We start from the raw sequence: 19,847 nt of genomic DNA, 5'->3' as shown, positions 1-19,847 counted from the left end.
TGGCCCTAGTCCAGGCTTTAAATTCAACACTATAGATCTGTTTTCTGTTTTAGCACTCAGTGGAGTATTGTACAATGGCATTTTTCCTTTCCTGGGATAAACTCTAAGAAAGGAGTTGCTGTGCAGGAGCAGAAGGAGTGGATATGGGCAGGTGATTGGTAAAGACGGAACTGGGCAGAGAGGTTCACCCAGAGGATTTGAGTGGGAGGAAACCGAGGCCAAGGTATGCCAGTGACGGAAGCTGACTGTCGAATGATCAGGGTTTGCCTCCTAAACTTTTTAGAGCTCCTCTTAAATGTATTAATGTATTAGGTTTGACATGTCAGAAGTTCCCAGAGTTGTTGATGGTGATTGTTCAAGTTTTGCTGTGGGGAGGAGGCAGTTTGCCATTCACCAAAACAAGCACAAGTTAGGATTATAGTCGAAATTCATGAGAATACGGGAGTTCTGCCAGGGCAGTTGCAGCTTTGGCATAACAGACCCATGATAATCACTTTCAGTCAGTCAAGATTGTGTGCTTAGAACGGCATCTCAGTTTCCCCCAAGCAAACAGAGGCTAGATGGCCAGGTCATCAATGACCTGACAGTTGTTATTCCAGAATAGGGAGAAAACAAAGTGGCCTCCTTCCATGTGCGGGCAGAACAGGAAGACTTTATAAGGAACCCAAGAAAGGGTCTACCGAGTCGTCTGCATGAATTGGTCCCTCGTCTAATAGACCTCTGACCCCATTAGTCCTGAGAGTGAGCTGTGATTGATTGAGTTGGAAGCATGTAAGGCCTTTGTCTCCATCTGCTCCCCAGGAAGCACCCCCCTTATCCATCCAGCAGACACAAAGCAAGTCAGAGCACAACAAAACACATGAGATTAAATGGTGCATAATGGCCAAACAAAAGCAAAAGCAAAGCACACAACACTGAACATGCAGGTTAATGGTGCACCTCCAAATGCAGGTCTAATTCCCCTTCAGTGATCTAGCTGATAACAGTATTAGGCAGTGTGACAGCTCGATAATGCAAGGAAGAGTTCAGAGCTTTGCTGAACTGCACTCTTCTAGAAACCACCCTGAAGGATAGACAAAATGTGGGCACAAGAGGCTTGGTGAAGGTCATCTGTGGACCTAAGGCCCCCACAGAACACTGAGAAGAAAGGGTTTTCTAAAACAATCTTAGAGGAACTTCCATCATTACCAAAAGATGAGGTCACCACTCAATATCTTAAACCAGGCCAGACACAGTGGCTCACACCTGTAATCCCAGCACTTTGGGAGGCCAAGGCAGGAGGATCACTTGAGCCCAGAAGTTCAAGGCCAGCCTGGGCAATATAGTGAAACCTTGTCTCTACAAAAAATTAGCCAGGCATGGTAGCATGTGCCTGTAGGCCCAGCTATTTGGGAGGCTGAAGCCAGGAGATCAAGGCTGCAGTGAGCCATGATCATGCTACTATACTCCAGCCTGGACAACAGAGTGAGATCCACTCTAAAAAATAAATAAATAAATAAATAAACACGAGAGATTCTAAAGAGTTGTTTGGGGCATCTTCAGACGCCTAGTGGATATGTTGGTTGCTCCAGAGGTGGTTCCTAATGACCCATCCCATGATTATAGCCAAGAAGCCCATATTCATTTACACCTGTTCCTTTCCCCAAATGGAAAAGGACTCCTGCTCTAGAGAACTCAGCCCTGCCCTTAGGGAGCTCGTGGCCTGGGCATGGGGCATGAACCTTCTCACAGACAACTGTGACTAGCGTCTGAGGAAGCAGAGGGGCTAAGCCAGCTCTCTGGGCTTAGCTTCCCCTCACAACAAGTGGATCTAGACCCTGCTGTCTCCGAGCTCCTTCCCACCCAGGCAGTCTAGCCACAGGAAGAGGAACAGTGGCGGTCGCTGGCTCCATGAAGCTTCCACCTTTTCATCTCTCAGGCCCTCTCTTGTGTCTTCCTTCTCAGAAACGGGCAAGTGCCTTTCTCGGGCCAAGACCTCATCCCAGGCCCAGCTGTCCTGCAGCAAGATGGGTAGTGTGGAGAGCTGCTTCCTGTCCTGCCCAGCCCACACATTCTTCATGCCAGGTAACCCAGGCTGTCCCTGGGATGGGACAGGGTTATAGGAGGGCTTCTTCCCTGGGGTCCCACTGCTGCTCCCTGCTGTTCTCCAGACCCTGATAGCTGAGTGATCCTCAGCAGCTATGTGCTTTTCTGTAGGCCTGAGTGTCCTCCTCAGCAAATGCGGTGGGCTCTTTCCTGCCGGCCACTTACCTGTGGTCATACAGTGGAAACAAACTGGCATAAGGGCCAGTCCTGACTTCATGTCATTCAGCAGCCCCCTGGAGCCCAAGAATCTGAAGGCTCTGGGAGGCCCAGCTCACCCACTGGCCTCTCTGCAGACTCAGAAAACAGCTATATCCTGACCTGCGGTGTTCCAGGTTTCCAGGGCAAGACGCTACAAAAACGCAACAGCACCAGCTCTGGCACCGGGTCAAGCTGCTCAGGTAGTCCTTCGGCCTGTCCATGCTGCACTTACCTGGGTGACGCCTTGACTTTGTATCTAGCACCGTGTTGGGGGAGAGGGGCATAGCCAAGGGTCTGGGCCATGCCCAGTGTGTCCCAGGATACTGGAAATGAGACCGGACCAGATGAAGCCAGCAGGCTGTATGCTAAGTCCCAGCCGAGGGGCAGAGGGCCATGGGAGGGTCCTTCTAGCTCTAAGTCACAGTACGAGTGGTTCTGTGACTCTAAAATGCTGTGAATCCACAGACCTCAGATTGTTTCCGTGAAGTGAGTGGCATCTGCATGAGTCAGGGCTACTCTTAAAGACTATGCCCAAGAAGTGGCAAGGCACAGCACACACTCAGCCCTTTGGAAATGACCTGCCAGGGCCTGGTCAGCACAGAAAAGCCAGCACTTTTCCTAGCTTAGGAGCAGGGCTATGGCTTCAGCTGCTTCTCTTCTTCAGGATGCTGGATTCAATAAAAGATGGTGCATGTGTCTATGTGATGCATATCTGATGTGATTCTAAGTATCTTTGATTGTGGAATTCTTTAGTTCAAGGGACCATGATGGCCAGGCAGTGACCCACGCCTGTAATCCCAGCACTTTGGGATACTGAGGTAGGAGGATTGCTTGAGCCCAATAGTTCAAGACCAGCCTGGGCAACATAGCAAGACCTCATCTCTTAAAAAAAAAATCGAAAAATAAACCAGATGTGGTGGTTGTGCCTGTAGTCCCAGCTCCTCAGGAGGCTGAGGATGGAGGATTGCTTGAGCCCAGGAATTTGAGGTTGCAGTGAACCGTGATTGTACCACTCAACAGAGTAAGACCCCGACCCTGACTCAAAGAAAAAAAAGTCACAGGGCCATGATTTTATCTTTGAAGAAATCAGTGGTTCTGAGTATCTGTAATATTTCAAACCCCCTTCGTTTTCTTGCTCCGCTCTCTTTTCTGTTCTGCCCTCTTTCCTAAAGGCATAGGCCATGTTAATGGCTTTGGTGATGGGAGAGGAAGTGGGTGGCATTCCTTTCTTCCTCCATGGAGGACCTCTGGCTGGGTGGCCCCTGGACTTGAGCTTGCCCCTGCCATCCATGCATCACCTTTTATAGGCTTTGTAAGAGAGAGATTCTCCCACCCTGGGAGGTCTGTTGGGGGAAAATGACTCAGGCCAAACCCCAATCCCAACTCCAGGTGAATTTGTCCCTGGCAGCCCCTGTCCCCCACCACCTCCTTGCCCACAGGAGAGGCCACCACCTGGGGGAATTTTGACTTTCCCCAGATGCCACCACTACTGCCATCAAGCAGAAGGCTCGCTTCAAGATCAGAGATGCCAAGTGCCACCTCTGGCCCCATAGCCGGGAACGAGCAAAGGAGACTCCAAGGCAGCCACTGCTGGGTGAGTGAGCCCTGCTGTTGTCAACTCATACCAAGGCGTCAGTGGGGAAGTCTTCATCCCTGAGAGATCCCTGGGAGCAGGGAGTTCGGGGTCCAGTGGGGCTGGGTTTCCAAGAATGGGGCCCTCTCTGTACCCTCACCACCATGGTCCCTTAGTCCTAGGTGCCCTGTCTGGGGCCCTGTGAACAGCAGTGGTGTCTCTTGGGACAAAGACCAGCACTTGGGTGAAAAACTTGGGTTCCCTAGCATCCTTGGGGGGCACTGTCCCTCTCTCACTTAGAGTTAAATGAGAGCCCCCCAGAGCACGGGCTTTCTACATGAGCTGGTTGTGTCCTCATGGAAGAAATTACAGGGCTCATTTGATGGCTTTCTTGAATGAGGGTGGCCAAGAAGGACATTCCAGACTAAGGAAATAGCAGAAGGCAAGCTTGATAAGAAAGGCCTGGGAGGAAAGCATCCAGTTTTGTGTCCCTGAAGATTCCCCTTCAAACCCGCTAGGACTCTGCACTCAGCAGGCCCTGAGCTGGGGCGCATAGCCTCATTCATGAACATGAACAAGGCAACTCCACATGTGGTGGTGTGATGGCCTCAGGGTTGGGCGTGAGACCAGGCTCAGTCACCAACCCCTCCTGAGACCCCAAGGCAGCCCTGGCCTTCCCCAGCCTCAGTTAGGCACCATTAGGCCCAGGGAACCCTTACCAATAACAATCTGTGTGTAGGGCTAGGTAGGACCTTGCTTCCTTCCCCATGCCGCCTTTACCACAGTAGTCCTTTCCCTGTCCAGAAAACTGCCACGTGATTTTTGTGACCCTCAAGTGTGATGCCTCCAAGAAGAGGCGCCGTGGCCGCAAGTCCCCATCCAAGGAGGTGTCCCACATCACGGCAGAGTTTGAGGTTGAGTCGAAGATAGAAGAGGCCTCAGGTGGGTGAAGGGTTTTCCTGTGGACTGATGCAGACCTGAGGGAGGGCAGCGAACTGAGGGGCTAGTGGGGGCCTACTGGGCATGAAGCTGGGCTCCCACCTGAGCCACAGCTGCTGGAGGCAGAATGTGCTCGCGAGCAAAGGGAACTGGCAGGGGTCAATGACTACAGCGCAGATGGAAGAGGCGGCCCAAGGCAATGAGAGGAGAGGGCTCAGGACACAGAGAGCCACGGGGACTCTCCCACACCTCCACACCCTTTACTGGGTTCTGGATGGTGAATATATGCAGCCTCCCCAGGACAGCTGAGCCAAGAACTCTTTCCCAGGCTTCAGAAGGGGGCTTATCATGCTGACTTGTTTGTCATACCAACATGTCCTCCTGACTGAAATTAGTGTTGAGTTGTGACTGAGGAGTTGAAAACTGTCAGCAGATGTGTGTGGGGTGTATCTAACCCTGGGCTTGAGCATCGTGAACAGAAAAGTCCCTTCCCAGGAAGCACTTCCAGCCACAGAGAGGCAGATGCACACACAAACTACCTGGTGCCAGGTGAGACTCTTGGTGTAGGGGCATGAGAACAAACAGCACAGAGCTGAGGTCTCTCCCCAAGGGAGGGGCTTTGGAAGTGTCTTAGTCTGTTTGTGTTTCCATAAAGGAACACTGGAAGCTGGGTAATTTATAAAGAAAAGAAGCTTGGCTTGGAGAGGAGGTGGGTAGGGGTGGGAGAGGGAAAAAAAAGAAAAGAAAAGAGGTTTATTTGGCTCATAGTTCTGTAGGCTGTCCAAGAAGCATGGCACCAGCCTCTGCTTCTGGTAAGGCCTTAGGAGTTCCCACTCATGGCAGAAGGGGAAGGGGAGCAGGTGTCACATGGCAGGAGAAAGAGCAAGAGAGAAAAGAGGAGCCAGGCTCTTTGTAACAATTAGTTCTCCAGGGAACAAATGGAGCAAGAATTTACTCACCTCAAGGAAGAAGCTATTCTGAGCAATCTGTCCGTGACTCAAACACCTCCCACTAGGCCCCACTTCCAACACTGGGGATCAAATTTCAACACAAGATTTAGAGGGGACAGATATCCAAACTGTATCAAGAAGGCTTTCCAGAAAATGCTCCATTTGAGTGAGAGCTTGAGATAAATGTTCCTTGGGTAGAAGAGGTAGCAAAGAATGACATTCAGGCAAGGGAATAGAACAGGCAAAGGCAGAGGTCAGAGAGAGTAGGGTGTGTCCCAGAAGCAGTGAGTAGGGCAGGGTGGCTAACAGTGGAGTTCACAGTCAGTGTTGGAATATAGAAGGTTGAGGCTGGCAAGGTAGTTGGGGGCTGGACCTCGAAGGGTCTTGGATTCAAAGCGAGAGAGCTGGACACTCTCCTGGGAACAATGGCAGCCCTCAAGGGTCTTTGAGTGACAGAAAGGAGCTCCCACCCCATGAGTTGTGTCCTGGGGGATGATACATTGCAGCAAAAGAGGTCTGGTTTGCACCCAGATCTACCATGTGGCCTTGGGCAGGCCATGCCTCAGGGCTTCAGTCTCCTCCTCTGGCTGGGCCTCTACTTGCACCACCTCAGCACATTCTCACAGCACCCCTGGGGTAAGGTGCCACTACAGTGGTGCTGTGAGAATATGCTGAAGTGGTGCAAGTAGAGGCCCAGCCCAGTGCAGGGACTGGCACAGAGAAGTCTCCCAGCCAAGAAGGCAGCTGCTAGCAGGGTTGGGAGTCATTCTTGTTCTATTTCCTGCCCCTGCAGACACCTGTGAAGCAGACTGCCTACGGAAGCGTGCAGAGCAGAGCTTGCAGGCTGCGATCAAAATCCTGAGGAAATCCATCAGCCGGCAGCAGTTCTATGTCCAGGTCTCAGGCACTGAGTACGAGGTAGCCCAGCGGCCAGCTAAGGCCCTGGAGGGGCAGGGGACGTGTAGCACAGGCCAGGTGCTACAAGACAGCAAATGTGGTGAGTCCTTGCTCATGACCACTCAGAAGTTGACTTGGCAAACTTTCCTCTGTCCTTCCTTGCAGCCAAGGTAAACAGCAGTGGACACACAGAGGAGACAGGCACATAGGAAGGGAACAGAGACACGGAGGCCTGCTGGGGTAGAGCAAAGATGCTGTGATATGTAGGGCCACCAGGAGAGCAGCATGATACTGCAGGGAAGCAGGTGAGGCCGGCCCACAGCAGGCCTTCGTGGGCTATAGGGAAGAGCCTAGAAAAGAATAGCCGACAGGTTCAGGTGAACATGACTGGAGGCTTGACCACACCCCTAGGGAATGGCTTGTTGAGAGGAAATGGATTTAGAGACAGCACCAGCAGCCCAGGTAGTATTGCACCAGACACAGTTCCAGTTCTAGTGGAGTTGACATTCTCATGAGAAAGAGAGCACCTAAAGATACCCACAAGTAAGATGAGACCAAAGGTAACAGGGGGGGCCTTGCAGGATGCTGCTCTGAGTTTGATGGAGACCCACCGGAATGCTCAAAGCAAGGGAGTAGCTTCATCTCTCTGTTGAGGGAAGGCTGAGTGGAGGGGAATGGAATGTGAAGGGAGATGCCAAGCAAGGTTGGGGGGCCTAGAACCAGGGTGGTGGCAGGACAGGTAGAAAGAATATGACACATTCAGAGTACACTGGAGAGGGAAGTTAGGAAGACAGGAGCTTCAAGGATGACTCCAAGAGTTGGGCCACTTGGACAGAGGTGGCATCACTTCCTGACCTGGGGAAAGTTGAAGAGCAGGTTGGGGAAGACAGAGCGTCCAGACTGGACATGTTTCTTCTGGGACGCTCATGAGTTCTCCATGAGAAGATGTTGAATGGACAGTTGGAGCCACAAATCTGGATCTAGCTCAAAGAATAGGCCAGCCAGGTTGTAAACTGGGAAGCTGCTGGAGAAGAGGTGATGTTTAGCGGGGAAGGGGTTGGTAGGGGAGCTGGGACTCAGGCTCAGATGAGGGGTGGGGGGAGATAGAGCTGCATGACATGGGGGAATGAAGTGGGGTTTGGTGATGTCATTCTGTTATTTTTAATAACTTGTTTTGAAATTATTTCAAACTTTCAGAAATGTTATCAGACAAAAAACAAAAAAACTTTTCTATTTTCTTCATTCAGATTCCCAACTGTGAACATGTTTGTAGCATTTGCTCCATCATGCTCTCTTGTGTGTGTATGCATGTGTGTGCGTGTGCATGCATGCCTAAGTGTATGTGTGCACGTGTGTGTCTGTGTGGTCTTTAAAATCTAACCCACCTTTGGGAGGCCGAGGTGAGTGGATTGCCTGAGCCCACAGATTCATGACCCACCTGGGCAACTTGGCAAGATCTCATCTCTACAATAAATCAAAAAATTAGCCGGGCATGGTAGCGCACGCCTGTAGTTCCAGCTACTTGGAAGGCTGAGGCGGAAGGATCGCCAGAGCCCAGCAGGTCGAGGCTGTGGTGGCTGGGAGCATGCCACTGCCCTCCAGCCTGGGCAACAGAGTGAGACTCCAACTCAAAAAAAAAAAAAACCCAACCCACACACCCCATTCAATTTCAGCAATCCTTCCAACAGTGTCCCTTTTGTCTTCCTGGTCCTTGCTCCTATCCAAAAAGACCTGCTACATTTCATTGTGACTCTTCAGATTCCTTCAGTCAGGAGTGGTTCCTCACTTTTCTCTGCCTCGCCAGTCCTTGGCATGACCTTACATCCTCTAGGCTGACCCTCAAGGCTCCCTCTGGTGTCTCCTCATGACCCAACTCAGGGCCCCAGGGTCCCAGCGGGAACCATAGCCAAGAAGCCAGCACCCTCATCAGCAGGCACAGGATAGTGACCCAGTCCCCACTGGCTCCTCCCCTTCATTCACCATTCTCCTCTAGGAGTGATCAGTATTTTCTGGGGTTATATTCCGAGTTTGTACCAGTACAGTATGTCCCCTACATAATAATCTTCAAGTTGCAAACTTTCAAAGATGCGAATGTGTGTTCACATATCCAGTCACATAAGTTAGTTCACATATCTGGTGCATTCTGCACAAGTGGTTGTACTTTTGTGTACTTTACCGTGGGGGTTCCCAACCCTTGGGTTATGGACCAGAACTGGTTAGGAACCAGATCACACAGCAAGAGATGAGCAGCAGGCAAGCAATCAAAGTTCCATCTATATTTACAACCACTCCCCATTGCTTGCATTACCGTCTGAGTTCCACCTCCTGTCAGATTAGTGGAGCTTATTCTCATAGGAGCGGAAACCCTATTGTGAACTACACACACAAAGGATCTAGGTTGCATGCTCCTTAAGAGTCTCTAATGCCTAATAATCTGAGGTGAAGCTGAGGTGGTGATGCTAGCATTGGGGAACAGCTGCAAATAGAGATTAACATTAGCAGTGAGGTTTGGCTGCACAGAGACCGTAATAAATCAATTGCTTGCAGACTCATATCAAAACCCTATCAATGAGTGGCAAGTGAGTTGATGTATTTCAGTTGTACAGCTGCATCTGGTGGCAGGCTTTATGCCAGAATCCAACACTTATTTTAGTCTGCACGTGGCCAACCTATTATTTTATTTGCCACTTCCATCCATACCTCTTTTTTTATGATGAGTTGTATAATTATTAAATTATATATTACAATGTGATAATAAAAGAAATAAAGTGCACAATATATGTTATGCACTTGAATCATCCTGAAACCACACCTCCACCCCCTACCCAGTCTGTGGAAAAATTGTCTTCCATGAAACTGATCCCTGATGCTAAAAAGGTTGGAGGTCACTGCTTTACTGTACAGTACCGTATAGAGTGCAGTATCTGTATTTCAAGCCCAGGATGTCCAGAAATAAGTATTAAAGCAGTGATGTAGCTGGTATTGTAGAACCGATTGTGTTAGTTGAGGACCTAGGCTAACTGTGTTGGACTTAAGAACAAATTGGACTTACAATCGTGATTTTAGAATGGAACTCGTTCATATGTAGGGGACTTACTGTATCCTGCTCCTCATCAAACTTCTGCCCACCAGCCATAGCATTCATTGACATCTCCCACCAAATCAACCACCTCTGTGAGGGCAGCTAAACAAGGACTGTTCCATCATTCCTTCCACGTTTACTAGTTAGCATTCTCCCTTCCTGCCCGTGTATGTCTGTGTCTGTGTCACTGTGTGTCCATTTACCCATGTGTGTCCATCTACATCCATGTGGACTCAGAGATTCCACTTTCACTCACTAGGGTGAAAATCATTCCTAATATGATTTAGCTCAATGGTCAGACTGTCCCCAGTATAGCCAGTGGACACCCCATCAGGCTGGCTCCTGTGTCCTTCTCACCTGTCCCTCACACACTTTGAGATCCCCTTACTTTTGGCAACACAGGAATTTCAGACTCAACTTATACTTTCCCTCCCTGAGCCCTGGAATCAACCAATCTCCAAGGACCCATAGTTCCTTTGAGAGGAGAATGGTATGTAAAACCAAAATCCAGGCTAGTCTTTGCTACTGGAGTATCACTGCTTCTAGACCCTCTCATTGGACAGAACTAGAGATAGATATGTATATACATACATACACATCCATCTGTGGTAGTGGGTGCTTTCTAAACCCATGAGTTGATATCAGTACCTTCAACTCCCCCTTTCTGGGTTTGTAAATATCTTCTCCAGCAGTTAGAAACTTGTCTTCCCTTCTCCTCAGTTTGCTTATTTACTCATTTCCTTACTCATCAATTTACCGATTTCCTTAGTGAAGCCAACTGCACTGCACTGTCTTGGCCCAGCATCTCTTCTTTATCCGCTCCCTCATGGCCTCCCACTCTCAGCCACCAAGCCCTCTTGCCCAAGCCTCTTTGCAGCCCTCAGCCCCTCTGCACTACTCCCCCCGCCACACAGAAAGGACAGGGGAGCAGAGGGGAGCTGGTTTTAGATCAAATGACTGTGGGATGTCCAGGTGGAAACATCCTGGAGGCAGTTTGGTAAAAGCCTCCATGTCAACAAGCCCAGGCTGTAGAGCAGAGAGAATAAGGGGGTTGGGGGACCACAGGCATTTATAGGAGGGCGAAAACAGAGGGGTCTACAGAGAACTCAGAAGGAACAGCCAGAGGGATTGGGCCTCTAAGGTCCCCACAGACGGCTGCCATCTGGGTTCTTCCCCAAGCTCTTCTGGAATGAGTCTGGGACCCCTCTGTGTCCTTTGAGCCCAAGGGACCAAGGGCTGTGCCATGTCTGGTAGGGCAGAGCCTGGGTCTAAGCACACAGGAGATGTCCTACCACCTCTGCCCACCCCTGCCCCTAGCAGTCTCTCCACTTTGCCTCCGCAGTGGCCTGCAGGCCTGGCACCCACTTCAGCGGCGAGCTCAGCCAGTGTGTGCCGTGTACACCAGGGACCTACCAGGATGTGGAAGGCCAACTCAGTTGCACACCGTGCCCCCAGCAGCGACGGGCTTGGTCTGGCTGGTGCCCGAAATGTATCCGAATGTGGAGGCGAGTGTGAGGCCCACCCTGGAGGGAGTGGGAGTGGAGGGAGTAGCGGGGCTGGGGCTCTTCCTGTCTTTACTGAGGTTGGCAAAGCAAAGACCCAGCCTAGGTGCCTGATATGGCCGCAGTACACGGTGTTTTCTAAAGCTCTTTGCCATTTCCAAAGCCTTTTACAACTTCCATGCAGCCACTGCTCAGTGCATGATGGAGCCCAGAGTATCAACATGCCTCAGAGTATGCTACAGTTCTGAGCACTTTACTGCACTTGGCGTGATTTCATGTTGCATCGTGCAGTGTGAAAAGGACTTTGCAGCGTGCAAACACGTTATCGTTTACAGATCAACTTGTAGTTATAAGTGCTCTGTGAGTGACTAAACATCTTATGTTTTATGGCATACACCATCATGTTCAAAATGCTTTGCAGAGTGTGCCATACACTTGAGCAAGAACTTTACACAAAGAACTTTAGACGGCTTAGAAAACCCTTTTCAATTTACTGAGCACAATCCAGTTTGCAAAGAGCTTCTCCATTTACTACCCCATCCACTTAACCCCATCTGTGAAATGGGCTTGGAGTCTCCCCGCCATCCTCCCTTCCCAGGCCATCTTGGGGCTCACCCAAGAGAATGCATGGGGAAAGGCTCAACACCCTGAGACGTGTGAGGGAGGAAGAGTGGAGTCCTAGGGTAGGAGAGACCTCTAGCCTTCTCTGGAGTACAAAGAGCTCAGAACCCAGCTCTGAGTCTCTGCAGGCTTCCGGCTGTTCTCTGACCCATGCCCTCTCCAGTAGAGTGGTCTCCACCCCTGACAAGTGACCACTGTTAGAGCAGAGAGTAGTCCCTGATGGGAGAATCATCCTTTGGTTATAAGCTGAGAGAATGCCAGGATCTGGGCTGAGAGAACACTAACCTCTCCACCCCCACTCAATGCCAGAATATCCTCTGCATCCTGACTTCCTGCTGGAAAGACAGAACATTTTTTCTATATGCTATATATATATATATATATAAATAGAAATGAGGTCTTGCTATGTTGCCCAAGCTGGTCTCAAACTCCTGGCCTCAAGCAGTCCTCCTGTCTTGGCCTTCCAAAATGCTTGGATTACAAGTGTGAGTCACCGCACCCAGTCTAGAACATTCTTTATGTTGAGCTGAAATTGGCTTTCCTGTAGTCCCTTCCCTTTGTCCCAGTGGTGCCCTCCCCAGACCCTCCCTCTCTGCTCTGGCCCAGCACTGCCGATAGACAAGGCAGCAGCATCCCAGAGCTGAGTGGGGCAGTTCCTCCTGCAATGACACTGTGCAGCCTGCCCCTGGGGAGAACCCCTCTGTAATGAATGTCTTCCCTGCTCCACATGTGGAGTCCCCACTTCCCTCCCAGCTCAGTAACTGGGCCACCTGCTCTTTCTTCTTTTTTCCTGGAGACAGGGTCTCACTCTGTCACCCAGGCTGTAGTACAGTGGCACATGATCCTAGCTCACTACATCCTCGAACTCCTGGGCTCAAGTGATCCTCCCACCTCAGCCCCCCAAGTAGCTGGGAATACAAATGTGATCTACTATACCCGATGCCACTTGCTCTTTAACCCCCAGCCCCTCTTCCTGGTGGGAGAAATAAAAGGCTTGGCCAAGTCTGCACAGTGAACCACTGGCAGCATCCAGACCAAGTGCCAGGCTCCCCAGGCTGCTGTGTTCTCCCCACCCCAGGCCTTTGTTGCCCCGATGCCTTTTCCAGGGTCAGGCAAGGGTCTGAGGCCCACCCACAGCCTCAGTGACTGCAGCACCCCTCCCATCAGCCTGAGCCTTGACCTCTGACTTCCAGGCCAGTGCTCTCCAGGCTTCTTCTCAGTCGACGGCTTCAAGCCCTGCCAGGCCTGCCCCGTGGGCACATACCAGCCCGAGCCCGGGCGCACCGGCTGCTTCCCCTGCGGAGGTGGGCTGCTTACCAAGCACGAGGGCACTGCCTCCTTCCAGGACTGTGAGGCCAAAGGTGAGGATGCCCCCATCTGCCCACCCCAAGGGGCAAAGCTGGACTGCTCAGACATGTTTTCCGTGAACCCCTCTCATCTCTGCATGGCCAACCTCCCAGGTCAGAGAAGGAACCTGGCACCATCAGATGGACATGGGTGGCCAGCACTGTGCCATACACTAAAACAGGGACAGTAATTCCAGTCTTGAGCTTACTGAGCACCAAGGGGGAGCTGCCAGCTCCTCAAGGCACTGGGGAGGGCTTCTGGGAGCAGAAGGCCTTGAGCAGCGTCTCCAAAGGAGGTTGGGAGAATGAGGAAGATGCAGGAGTGTGGTGCAGGGTGAATCAGGGCAGATTCACCTCAACTGGAGCCCTCCTTCAGGGCCCCCAGTCCTGCCCGGTTCTTCATCCAGCCCCTTCCCCCTTCTCACTCACCTGCCCCTCACCCTCCTCAGCTGCTGACCCTGCATTCCCTCTATACCTCTCAGCATCTATCCGTCTGTACTGTCAGCAGAGGCCAGGTGGTTCTCAGTCCCACGGAGACTGCTGTGTCGCCAGATACTCCCCTGAGATTTTACTAACTGCTCTGAATTCTCCCTTTCTAAAGCAAGAAATGCCCACCTTCTAAGCCCCTACCCTCGGGCTCCGGCCATGTTTTTCTCCTTCTTCCGCAACCTTGTAGAAAGAGAGTCTGGGCACACTGACTCCGCTTCCTCTCCTCCCTTTCTTCCCTGAGCTCCTCTAATCACACTGTCATCCCCACTGCTCCCTGAAAATTGCTCCCATCAAGGTGGCCAGGGCAGTCCCGGCATTGCTGAAGCCAACATCAGTTCAGTCTGAATCTGCCACGTGACCCTTTCCACCAAGTGCTCTTTCTGGCCTCCGGGAGACCGTGTGTCTTTGCTTGGACCTCCTCCCCTCCCCTGAGCTGTGGTGGACCAAGAGTTGTGGGAGGTCGGGGGCTGGTGGGGAAGGGCCTGGAACTCTGTGCGAGACCTAGAGGACATGAGAGGCCCCGGGGAGAATGCTCCCCTGCTCTGCCCTTTCCCAGCACCTCCCCTGTGGGCTCCTCCCCTGCAGTGCACTGCTCCCCCGGCCACCACTACAACACCACCACCCACCGGTGCATCCGCTGCCCTGTCGGCACCTACCAGCCAGAGTTTGGCCAGAACCACTGTATCACCTGTCCAGGCAACACCAGCACTGACTTCGATGGCTCCACCAACGTCACACACTGCAAAAGTAGGTGCTGCTCTTCCACAGCAGGAAGCTGGGGTGTGGGCGGGGCGGGGAAGGTTGTGGAGGCAGGGCAAAACCTGATCTCCTGATCTATCACATCCCTGGAGTCCAGTGGCACCAAAGAGGCAACTTTGGCTTGGCCCATTTTACAGAGCCACACAGTTGTGCCCATCACCCATCAGTTTCCATCACTCAGCAGACACAGCCAGAGCCTCTGCCCCGAGCCAGGCCCTGCTCCAGTTTCTAGGTCTGCAGGGGCACTGATGGGACCTGATAGAGAAGAGAGGGACTCCAGGCCCTCTCAGCACTCCTGACAAAGCCCAGCCACAGAGGAGTAGGGTGTCCTGTGTCAGGCAAGCCCAGTAAGAAGCAGCCACTCAGACTGGGCCTCAGAAAACCCCCAGGCATGCATGGGGGACCTCTCCTTCCACTCAGGGGCAGCCCAGGCAGGGTCCCCAAGGGAGGTTGGCTCAGAGCCTGGCTGGCTGGTGTGGGAGGGTTGGGTGGAGACTGGGCCAAGGAGGGGACAGGGACACCTGCCAGCCCTGCCCTCAGCCTCCCAGGCTACTGGGGCCCCGGCCCAGGTACCTGGCCAACCGAGCCTTATCAGGCCCCCCGGGCCACTGCACCCACAGACCAGCACTGCGGTGGCGAGCTTGGCGACTACACGGGCTACATCGAGTCCCCCAACTACCCTGGTGACTACCCAGCCAATGCCGAGTGCGTGTGGCACATCGCGCCCCCGCCCAAGCGCCGGATCCTCATTGTGGTCCCCGAGATCTTCCTGCCCATCGAAGATGAGTGTGGCGATGTTCTGGTCATGAGGAAGAGCGGTACGTGTGAGGTGGGGTGGGGTCAGGAGGAAGAGGCAGCCTCGGCCACCTGTACACTCTCCTCTTGGTGCAGGGAGGGTGGCCCTGGGGCTCGGAGAGGACAGGCCACTTGGAGTTCACCTGTGAGACAGGATTGAAATTCGCTTGAGTCTGATTGTAGAAAGATAGCAGAACTCTATGGAAATATCCAGAAACCAGAGGGTATGCTCTCAGTGTGGGATCCAGGACCTAGCCAGGTCTGGTCTCAACTCGGGCCACAAGCCAGCCTCTCAGCCCAGTTGTCTGACCAGCATCAGGGCCCCTTCCCACTGCTTCCTATGGTACATGCAGAGTGAGACCTGGGGCAAGACCTTCAGCTCCACAGGCCTTCTACTAGCCCTCTGTGGTTGTGGGCAGTGAGGGCCAGCCCGTGCACACACACAAAGTGCCTGGGTCGGACTGCCCAGCCCCCAGCCCCAGACTCCTGGGGGTCAGCCCCTACCAAGGGCTTATTTTGAGACTTCAGGTGAGTGGAGGATGGAATGGCGTGAGCAGAGGACCCGCGCTCAGCAGTATGTGAACAAGTGTGTGCCCAGATAGCTAGGGGCTGTGGACACCTATAGGGAGCAAACTCCGCATCAGAGTGTTGGGGAGGAAGACCAGGAACCCACACAGGACAGATCCCGCCCGCCTGGGCCTGGAGTGTCTCTGATACAGAGACTGGCCAGAGGCACGGAGGTGGGGAGGGAGGGAGCCTATTGTTCGCTCTGTGTTGTGTTGTTCCGCTTGAACTGGCCTGCTCAGTGTGTGAATGGGGCGACCAAGGCCACAAAGGGCAAGGGACCTGCCCAGGGCCCCACACCCGGGCTGAGCTCAGCCCCGGACCATCTCCCCCACTCGTCTCCACCACTCACTCCACTGGCCCCCAGCATCCTCCTACTGTCCACCCACAGGACTGAGCTCAAGAGCGGCAGTGCCTCCTACCCGGGGCACCTCAGGAAGGCTCCCAGGGAGCAGTGAGGAGAAGGTCACTCCAGGGTCAGCAGACTCCCCTAGTTCATTCACTCACAGGGAGAGGAGACATCCCAAGTCTGAGCCTCCAGCCCAGAGGCCATGCTGGCTTATCTCCCACACCCTCCTGAGCGTCCACTTCTGTCCTGACTTGGTGCTGGGTGTGGGCACGGACTTGTCATGGAGGAGCAGCTAGCTGGAGGAAAACCAAGACCAACCAATAGAGGGGAACTGTGATAAGAGCAGAGCGGGAATGTAGTAGGTGGAAAGGGACCAGTCAAGGAGGCTTCCTGAAGGAGGGGACGTGGAAGTGGATCTCAGAAGGTTGGGCAGGAACTGGGGTGGAGGGTAGGGAAGGGCACTGAGGCAGAGGGAACCAGCATGAAGACTAGAGAGCTGGCGTGTTTGGGGACCTGGCGTTCATTGCAGGTATAGAGTGGCCGACAGTGTGGGAGGCAAGTGGTCTGAGGCAGGAGGACAGGGCAGTGAAAAACTGCAGATCTGCAGGCTGTTCAGCCATGGCATGCCCCACCCCACAGCCTCACCCACATCTATCACCACCTATGAGACCTGCCAGACCTACGAGAGGCCCATTGCCTTCACCTCTCGCTCCCGGAAGCTCTGGATCCAGTTCAAGTCCAATGAAGGCAACAGCGGCAAAGGGTTCCAAGTGCCCTATGTCACCTATGATGGTAAGATGTGACATCCCATCACAGCATAATGCACACCAGGACCCTGGGACACAGATGAATCACAAGCCCCCACCCTCATAGAGCTCTGGCCTGGCCAGGGACAGAGTCAGAAACAGAATACCAAGGACAGGATGCAGGCAGGCCCGGGAGTGGCCCCGGGTGGCCCAAAGGACCGAGCAGTTGGTGGTGTCTGCAGGCTTTGGTGTGACGTACTGTCCATGCAGGGATTGGAAGCCTAAATAGAGGATTCTTAGGTAGCTAAACCCCCAGGTGGATAGTACAGGAGGCAGAGCTCATCTGGCCAGAGCCTGGAGCCTGTGCTGGAGCAGGGGAGGGCAGAGGCTGGCAGTGAGAGGGCAGCAGGCAGGGTCTCAAGCCCCCGGCTTCCTCTCTCCCTGCTGACGGCTTCCCAGAGGACTACCAGCAACTGATCGAGGACATCGTGCGTGATGGGCGGTTGTACGCCTCGGAGAATCACCAGGACATTTTGAAAGTAAGTGAGTTTATTGGAAGGGATGGTGTCCTATGGTAAACCAGGGCCATCCCTGCCCCAGCCTGACCCTTGGCCCCCTGGAGAAAGGAATACAGGAGGGGGTGGTAATGGGAAAGGAGGCCCTGGGTCACAGGGCCCTGGGGCAGGGACTGGGTCTTGTGCATCTGTCCCTCCGGACCAGGAGGACTGAGCTGAGCTTCCTGGTGGGTTGTGGGGACCAGGACCTGGTGAAGTGGCCTTGGGCAGACTGCTTACCAGTTCTCATCTGTGTTGTGAGGGTTGTCCAACAGGGTGGCATCTTAGAATCAGTGGGATCCACCCAACACCGTTGTTACTTGGAGCCCCATGCCATTGGGACTGGGCTCTCTCCTCTTCCTGCTTCCTGTGTGGTGAGTGGGAAGTGGGCCTTGAGAAGCAAAGCCACTTTGTCATAGAGGGGAGGCTGTGACCCTCACACAGCAAAGGACACTGGCCAGATGTCCAAGGACCTGTTTCTCGCCCTGTGAGCCCAGACCCAGGGGTCTGCTTTGGCTTGGGGTCGGCCCCCAGCTCAGTCCCTGGGCAGCAGCACCCTCAGCCCAGGAGCCCAGAGTGGTGCAGGGACAAGAGCACAGCTGGGGCTTGCAACCCTGCTCCAGCTGTCACTGCATGAGGAGAGGGTGGCTTGGTGGGCTGGGAGAAGATTTACCTGAACCTCTCCAGGCCGTGCCCATTGGCTCTCCACACACAGCAGGCTTGCCTGTCATGCGGTTTGCCCCTGCTGCTGCACTCGGGCTCCTGGCATGTTTCTCAGACCACATCTGTTTCTGCAGCAACCAGTCAGTCATCCTGGCCTCTCTGTCTGTCTTATAGCCAGTGCTGGGCCCGCTCCTCCTTGCCTCTCGGCCCCCCGGCCCTGTCCTCAGCTCCTCCCTGCAACTGGGAACATCTCTTCCAACTGGCCGTGTTTCTGCCACTGCCGTTAGGACACAGCCCTTGACCAGCAGGGCAGCGCTGCCTCTGCAACAGCTTTTGGTGCTTCATGCCCACTGCACCCACTCGCCAGTGCCTCTCTGGAACATTTTTCCCATCCCTCTCCTCAGTGATTGTCTACCCAGCCTTCCGTCCTCAGCTCAGGGGACCGGCCACACCCTGCACAGACTCTTAGTGTCCCGCATGCTCCCCTTGGCACCCATCAGCACTGCAAATAGGTGTGTTCTACCATGGTTTGGTTCCCGCCACCCCTCTACATTCTGTCTCCAGCAGCCAGCACTGTGTCATGCACAGAGGAGGGGAGGAGTGTGTTTCTCAAAGGCATGGATATGTGTGTATGGTGAGCGGAGGTATGTGGTGAATGAGTGGGTGTGTGTGTAGTGGGTTATGTGGTGAGTGGGCGTGTGTGTAGTAGGTGTGGTGAGTGGGGGCAGGTGTGGGGTGAGTGTGGGGAGGGTGGGGGTGAGTGTGAGGGGTGTGTGGGCAGGGGATGTGTGTGTGGTGAGTGGGGAGTGAGTGTGTAGTGGGTGGGTGTGTGGGAAGTGGATGGGTGTGGGGGGGTGTGGGGAATGGGTTTATGTGGTGAGTGGAGGGGTATGTGGTGGGTGGATGTGTGTGGGCGTGGGGACGTGTGGGGAGTGGCTGCGCATGAGAGAATTTGAGTGTGTGGCAGGACAAGTCCAACCCAAAGGTAGTAAACAAAGCCATGTCACCAAGATGGTGAACCTCTGTGCCCCCAGAAAGTGGTGGTCGCCGAGCACCTTCCCTGGGCCAGGCTCTGGGGACCCTGCCAGGAGCCAGACCCGAGCAGGCCTCATGCCTGCTCCTTAGTTCCCCTCCGGGGTGGCATGGCCCCACCTCAGAAATGAGGACACTGGGGCTCAAAGAGGCAGCTGGCTGGGGCGTGCTGGGACAACCCTATGTGGACAGCATCTGCCCCTCCAAGGTCACTGGGTAAGGACAGCACATTTGCTGCTTGGGTCCTCACAGCAGGCCTATGCCGAGTGCCGCTGTGGACCAGGCTCCTTGCTCACATCAGGCTTTCTTTTTCCTTGAATCCCTGAAAGAAATCATAACTCCTCTGCACAGGGGAAAAGTGAAACTTGGGACAGCAGAGTGATGTCCCCAAGTTAAAGAGTGAGCGGGCAGGTGTGGGAGCGATGGTTTTAAGTCAGGGCTGTTGGCTGCAAGGCCTGTGTGCTTTGCTCCGTGTTCTTTGGTTTTCAAAGTGTTGTGTTTTGCGGCAAGACCCCTTTTCAATAAAATATTATTGGGCTCCCAGGAGCTAAAACCAATAGACTGTTTAAAAACCAGTTCCAGTCGAGCTCGGTGGCTCAGCCTGTAATCCCAGCACTTTGGGAGGCCAAGGTGAGTGGATTGCCTGAGCCCGCGGGTTCGAGACCCGCCTGGGCAACTTGACAAGACCTCATCTCTACAAAAA

At 53.5% G+C, this 19,847-nt stretch overlaps 1 protein-coding gene across 1 annotated transcript in view; it reads left to right on the top strand.

Annotated features, from left to right (window-relative positions):
- SCUBE1 (signal peptide, CUB domain and EGF like domain containing 1) overlaps positions 1–19,847 on the top strand; it is an 80,547-nt gene that overhangs the window by 59,255 nt on the left and 1,445 nt on the right. The window contains 12 exon segments of the mRNA XM_008063462.2: positions 1,945–2,064; positions 2,379–2,483; positions 3,761–3,877; positions 4,661–4,798; positions 6,539–6,742; positions 11,067–11,175; positions 11,177–11,229; positions 13,041–13,208; positions 14,268–14,429; positions 15,062–15,259; positions 16,789–16,941; positions 17,355–17,434. Coding sequence (XP_008061653.2) covers positions 1,945–2,064; positions 2,379–2,483; positions 3,761–3,877; positions 4,661–4,798; positions 6,539–6,742; positions 11,067–11,175; positions 11,177–11,229; positions 13,041–13,208; positions 14,268–14,429; positions 15,062–15,259; positions 16,789–16,941; positions 17,355–17,434 — 1,607 coding nt within the window.

Source organism: Carlito syrichta, unplaced genomic scaffold (assembly GCF_000164805.1).
Source record: "Carlito syrichta isolate Samal-C Ts95f unplaced genomic scaffold, Tarsius_syrichta-2.0.1 Scaffold306853, whole genome shotgun sequence".
NCBI lineage: Eukaryota > Metazoa > Chordata > Mammalia > Primates > Tarsiidae > Carlito > Carlito syrichta.
The sequence above is the reverse complement of the archived record's forward strand: the minus strand, read 5'-3'. Positions and strand labels throughout refer to the sequence as shown.